This window comes from Acanthochromis polyacanthus, chromosome 1 (assembly GCF_021347895.1).
Source record: "Acanthochromis polyacanthus isolate Apoly-LR-REF ecotype Palm Island chromosome 1, KAUST_Apoly_ChrSc, whole genome shotgun sequence".
Lineage (NCBI taxonomy): Eukaryota > Metazoa > Chordata > Actinopteri > Pomacentridae > Acanthochromis > Acanthochromis polyacanthus.
This window is the reverse complement of record NC_067113.1, coordinates 9,037,720-9,044,762: the sequence shown is the minus strand read 5'-3', so window position 1 is coordinate 9,044,762 and position 7,043 is coordinate 9,037,720. Positions and strand designations below refer to the sequence as shown.

Genomic DNA, 7,043 nt, shown 5'->3' with positions numbered 1-7,043 from the left:
TTATTTTAGATGTTCTCTCTTGCTTTGTTTTACTTTTGGCTGCCTGGTTCTTTGGTATGATGTAATTTTTTAATTCTCTAACTGTTTTGATTTTTAATTTCAAACTTAACCCTCAATCTTATTCTTTAATTATTAAACTACCTAGTTAATTTGTTGTTATGATTGCTAATGTAGCTAATTATTGATTTAGTTTGTTATAATTTTTAAAATTTACTTTAACGGACTGCTCTGACTTGTCTCCTATATCTTGTTGATTGTCTGTGTTTGTATGTTCTTAAAGGTGCGATATAAATAAAGTTATTATTATTATTATTGTTATTATTGTTAATTAATCACCACCTATTTTGACACTGATGGATAGCTCTGAGTAATTTTAAGGAAAAAAACTTCTTATATATCTATTCTTTTAAAATAAAATTTTCTGATTGCTGCTGTTGACTAAATGTTTTTTGCTTATAACCTCCTCTTTGTGGACAAAACATCTGAAGTTGGAATTAGTATTCTGTAAAATCTGTGTGCACTTTGCTCAACTTGGCTGTGTAATTTTAGATTTACTTAATTAAATTTAATATTAGCCTGCTGTATTTTATATTTTATTGATGACCTTATTTGACCTTTGCCTGTAAAGCACTTTGAATATGTGATACAGAGCTTAATAAACACTGACGAACATTTTTCCTCGTCTTCTTATATTTTATAGAGCAACCAATTAATCAATTAATCCAAAAAAAAATTACAGACAGATTAATTGATAAAGAAAATAATCATTAGTTGCAGCCCTAATACAACATAAATGATATAAAACTAACTTCCAAAATCCTGAAGCTGATTTTAGAGACTAAATTATTGTCTGATGGCAGAAAAGCAGCTCAAAACATGATTAGCTTTAAGTAATCATCTTAACAGGCAGAGCTATTGTTGAAGGATTACCTGGAAATGGACGGGAATAGAACAGGGTTCTAGGAATGCTTGTTTTATCTTTTTATTCAATTATATTAAAACAAAGAAAATACAAAAATATATTTAAAATCACATAAATGAAGGTTATTTCCATTGTTTATGTGCTAACAGTTAGAATTCCTTTGTGAAAATATAAAATAAGCTTTAACCCTTTCTACACAAAGCAGAGCATCTTTACGGCTTCCAGCACGACGACTCCATAAATCTACCTACAACTGGCTGCCAGGACGGGTTTAAACACAGATTTGTTGCACTTACTCTTAGTGAATGTCCACAGGGGTGTCAAACATGTGGCCCGCGGGCCAAAATCGGCCCTCCAGAGGGTACAGTCCGGCCCTGAGTGTAAAAATCACAGAGAACACATAAAGTGCAAATTTTTAAAACTAAATTTAAAATAATTTCTAGGCCATGACAAATTGTTTTGATCAGAAATTAAAATACTAGATTGCTCTTTGGTCATTTTTGTTCTCATTTGTGTAATATTTTGTCTTGTATTTGTTGTTTTCTTGTCTGACTTTTGTAGTTTGTCTCATGTTTTTTATTTCTCACCTATGTCATTTTTTGTCTTGTTTTTGTCATTTGTCCATTTTTTTGTCGCTTTGTAACTTTTTTGTCTCATTCCCCCAAACATCTTAGAAACTCGCTTTTAAAGCAAATAGTTACTCTGGATGGCATTACGTTGGCCTCCAGTGCTACTGTGAGGAATCTTGGAGTTATTTTTGACCAGGACATGTCCTTTAACTTACACATAGCTTATACTTTGTTTGGTTCACATATCCTGTCATACATGTATCCAAATGTGTGTTGTGTTTTTCCTTGCTTTCCCACCCCTCCCTCTTCTCCCATCCCTCCCTCTTGCCCTCCTCTGTCCTTCTCAACCCGCCCGGCCAGCAGGCAGATGGGTCCCCCCTATATAGAGCCGGGTTCTGCTCGAGGTTTCTTCCCTGTTAAAAGGGTGTTTTCCTTGCCACTGTCGCCTTTGGGCTTGCTCTGGGGGTCAGGCATATGGGTTCTGTAAAGCGTCTTGAGACGATTTGACTGTAATTGACGCTATATAAATAAAATTGAATTGAATTGAATTGAATTTTTGTCTAATTTTTAGTTGGGTTTCGTGTCATTCGTCTCACTTTTTGTCATTTTGTTTCCTAGCTTTTGTCATTTTGTGTCTCATTTTTTTAATTGTTGTTTTCTGTCTCTATGTGTATAATGTTTATCATTTGGATCATAAAGCAAAATATTATATCATTCAGATCCAGATACCTCTGACTGAATGTTGTGTTTCTTTGTAGACATTCTGTTATCTGAAAGTTGTGATGTGTAAATGATAAACTGAGGCATAATATTGTTGAACTTGATTTTATTTTTCTTTAAAAATTTCAGGTTGTTCTTAATGTTTTAGTAAAAAGATCATTTTTAAATGTGAACTTTTTCAGAATCTACTTTTGTGCACTAAAACAAAGGAAACACGTGGAGTTGTGGTTATTTAAAGGTTATTATGCTGTGATCTTACTGGTCACTTGAGATGAAATTGGGCTGAATGTGGAACCTGAACTAGAAAGAGTCTGACACCCTGACATCGGTGATCAGGATGTTTTTTAAACCCCTCAACAGTAAAACAAATCTCTTAAAACCTTAACATCGGGTCCCTGTATAGCTCAATGGGTTAAGTAGGTGAACCATGTACAGGGGCTGGTCTCTGATGCAGCGGCCTGGGTTCGATTCCTGCCCGTGGCCCTTTGCTGCATGTATTACCCCCATTTACTATCTCTCCAACCCCAATGAAGCCTAGAAAAGGCCAAAAAAAATTAAACAACATCAACATTATTTGCAATGTAAAACAGCTCAACAGGCAGCAGTCTTAATTGAAAGTTGACTCAGGAGCATAATGGAGGTTGGCAAAGGTCACCAGAGGTCATGTGGTGTCTTCGGGGTAATTCATCCTCTCTGCTGGCCGACAGACCCTAAAGGATTAGACACCAGGCCTGTAGCCTATCTGCTGCTCGAAAACTAACCTTGATCAATTATTGAAGCTGCTAATATCACTTTTCTGTTTGCCTGTTTTAGCCGTTACCATGGCACAGCCTCATCCATTATTAACCATTTCAGCGTCTGGTTTTTGTACTCGAGGTGTTTTCCAGCCATTTTGAGCCGTCAATGAGGATATTATTGTTTGATAATTGCGAACCACTGATGGCTTAGGCTGAAAGAGCTCGTCTGGCTTCTCTGAAAGGGACGTGAAACATGTTCGACATTCTTGTGTTTCAATGGAGGGGCCAAGAATGAAACAGGAGAAGGAAAAGCCTGGGAAAACAGTGAGGTTCAGGGTAGCGTCTGCCAACAGCGGCCGGGTCTTGGCGGAGGTGTTCAAGGATGAGAGGGTCTGGTGCGGCTCGGTGTCCGACTCGGTGGACTCCGACGGCACCAGCAGCCCGGAGGCTGAGCAGGGCGGCCCGGTGCCCGCCAGCGAGGCCAACAGCCACCTGAACGGCCTGCAGGTGGAGGCCGCCGCTGCCGAGAACGGCTGCGAACCCGATGACCTGCTTTTGTACGCCAGTGCCAAGAGGGAGATGTTCTTCAGCAACAAGAGGATCAACATCTGCAGCAAGAACGGGACCATACGAGGAGTGAGGAACAAAGTGAGCGCAGGCCAGGTGCTTTTCAACAACCTGTCCAACGTGTACACTGTAAGTAGCTCCAAAAAGATGCTCAGAAGCAGCAAAAACATCACCTGAAACCGCTCTTATTGGAGGTTAAGTCTGATCCTGATGATCTGATTATTTATGCCACAGCGCTTCTTCTTCATGAGTGAACAGAGGATTATTATTATTATTAGGAAAGTGCACTGTAAAAAAAGTTAGTACATTTTATGGTGAAAAACTCTCAAACCATGACGGTAAAAATCTGTAAACTCTACAACAGTTTGAATCTCCGTAAATCAGGTAAAACGTGTTTTTTTTTAAGAATTTCTTTCTCTTGAAAAAATACATTGCTCTCCTTCTGCAAACTCCTGCACAGTTTTTAATAGAAAAATGGTGTAATGTGTATAACAATACTGTAATTTTTGCATTTAATTCTCTAAAACAACACAGTTTTTTCCCAATTTAATGTACATATTGTTGTGCTGATAATATGCAGTATTTATAACAATGCAATTTCTGCATTTATTATATGTGAAAAATACAATTTGTTATGGTCAAATTGATACACTTTTGTGTTAATAATGGACATATACTTTAAAATTTACAGCTTTAACCACAATTTTTGCTAAAAAATACGTATATTTAATGTTAAAAAATACACAAACTGTTGTGCTGATAATTGAAAAATGCTGTAATATTTATAATAAATTACACAAACTATATTTTATATGGTATTTTTGTGTAAATGTTCAAATTTTTAAAGGTTAATTGTTTTTACAGTAAAATATGGAATGAGGCACGGTTTTTAACCCTAAAATCAACAGTATCAACACATTTCTTTACTGTAAATGTAAAAAATGTTTTATTGTGGCGACCACAGAATTTTACCGTAAAAACAACATTTTTTCCAGTGTGTTAATCGCTGTAAAAAGCAGTCATAAGCTTCATTCTGTTTTCCTTTAAGGGTTCCCTTCGTCATCAGAAAAGGAGACCCTGGGAAAAGCAGTAACCCGTGTGGAATTTCACACGCTGTGGCCAACAGGGAGAAAAAACCCTGAGGCTGAAGATTGTCCTGCAGTTTTCTCTACACCAGGATTCTTCACTTAATTTACAGGTTAAAAACATATTCCTTTTTTATTTTGAAAGCTTTACAGTGCTGTAGTCTGTGCATGTTCTGTTCTTCAGAGCCATCTCTCTGATACAAACAATGCAGCAAATAATGCACAACAGTGTAGTTGTCATCATCTGAGACCGAACAGATAAACTTTTCACACCTGCTGCTAAACTGTTTTCCATCCATTTGTCTCAATAAAGGCAATTCTACATAACTCAAACAGCTGAACAGCTTGAGGAGATACTTTAAAAGGGTTCTAAAAGGGTTTTTGTATTATTTTTTAAGATGCACGTTTAATTGTGACCCAAATTTTCACATGATTTTGATATTTGGTGGGGTCTTTTCCATGGTGTGAAGCTGAATTATGTGCATATGTGTGTTTTTTGTAATCATTTTGTAACTAGACTGAATGTGATTCTTACTATGTCGAACACATAATTCACATATTCTGTAAATGTTACTGATACAGAACTTCATCTGACTAAAGAGGCAGATATAAGGCTGCTTATCGCTGATGTATTGCAGCTGATTTCATGCTTGATATGTGGGTTTGGAGACACTTAGTTCAATACATTTCACTTGTTGTATAACATTACCACTACATTACAACTACATTTTTGAAAGCATCGTACCTCAGTACAGTTCTGAGGCACTGAAATTTTACTTAAGCATTTCTATTTTATGCTACTTTACACTTCTACTTCACCACATTTTAGAGACAAATATTGCACTTTGTTCTCCACTACATTCATCTTGCAGCTTTAGTTCCTTTTTACACGATGGATAATATAAGAGGCTTTTAAAATAAAACACATTGTTGAAGATTAAAGAGTGGTTTCCAACTTCTTTGGCTTCTTAAATAAAGCAGCATGTCGTCACGATCACATTTCAGATGTCTATGAGGTGATTTTTTACTCTAAAGTGTCTAACATGGCTTCATTTCAATAAAAGTTCAGATGATGAAATATGTCAACAAAAATCAGTTAATTTAGAAAAAGGCCAAAAACAAGAAATAGGTTTTTCTATCATATTTTTGTTTTAAAACAATGTGACAAGTCCTTATCTGCTGTCCTTCTATATAAAACTGCATATTAAGTAAATGAATGAGCTCCACCTGCAGCACTGATGCTTCACTATTAATATTCTAATAATGTCATGTATAATAACATGTCAGTCAGAGAGCAGTACTCCACCAAAGCTGCTCAGTCGTTGTATCATTTCCGACGGATGGAATCTTTAATAAAAAATGACCTTGTGATGAGCACAGGTGTGTGTTCTGCATGTGTACGTTATGTACAGATACTGAATCATGTGACCTAAATATGTAGCAGGAACTGATGGGACTCAGAAACACCCCCACAATTTAATCAGTTGTTCCTTGAATCATTTCTCATGGATAAGTCCTGATAAGTCCTCAGCAGTGGATTTGTAGTTGGATCAGAATCATGTGATCGTCAGCAGGCAGCTGATGTAGTGTTCAATTGTTGACATGGTTACAGTGACGCTGTGCCACTATCTGGCAGTGATACAGAAATCTTTAACAAATCCAGACTATAATCCGCATCACTGCCAAAATCTAATCACTTGGTCCTTGTGTCATTTCTGACCTTCCCTGAAAATTTCATCCAAATCCATTAGTCTGTTTTTGAGTAATGTTGCTGACAGACAGACAGACAGACAGACAGACAGACACCGATTGTCACATAACTCTTTGACGGGGTAATAATCTGATTTGAGTAAATGCATTCATGATGTTTTACAGTGTAGGATACTGATGTTAGTATATTATATGGAATAAATAGCATGTTCTGATAATCAGCTAAAACAACATGCAAATAAAATTAATTTGCATGTGAGTGTGATAAGAAAAAGGCGATGAGGATGCAGATTAAGTAACTGGCATGAATCATGTTATGTTAGTGAGCAACCTTTACCAGCTGGAAGAATGAAAGTCAAAACTGTTTATTTTTCTATACTTACTGACTTCACAGCTCGAATCACAAACTCACAAACAGAACAGCATCTTCTCTGGGTCTTTAACACTCAGTCAACCATCAGGTAGAGCTTCTAGTTGAGTGACACTGGACCTTTACAGTCCATTCTAGATTTTCTCTTGAGAGGACACTGATACTTGTGGGAATTGGTTATGCTTTACTGCATCGGCCGTGTTGTTGTCCTCTGGTAATGAAAGGACTCTCCTTGTGTTCTCAGGGAACATCTGTTTGGGCGGCAGGCAGGTCAAGTGTGTTCAAAGTTCCAATGTTCAACAGAAGGCTCAGCAGGGAGTTCAAGTGTACGTTCAGAGGGTCAGCTTACACTCTAAAAAGTAA

At 36.9% G+C, this 7,043-nt stretch overlaps 1 protein-coding gene across 1 annotated transcript; it reads left to right on the top strand.

Annotated features, from left to right (window-relative positions):
- The first annotated feature begins 3,067 nt into the window (after positions 1-3,067).
- Positions 3,068-6,784, top strand: grxcr1b (glutaredoxin and cysteine rich domain containing 1 b). The gene is made up of 2 exons (XM_051950717.1): positions 3,068-3,644; positions 4,564-6,784. Exons 1-2 carry the CDS (start codon positions 3,225-3,227, stop codon positions 4,606-4,608), a joined length of 465 nt encoding a protein of 154 aa, XP_051806677.1. The 5' UTR covers positions 3,068-3,224; the 3' UTR covers positions 4,609-6,784.
- Positions 6,785-7,043: the final 259 nt, after the last annotated feature.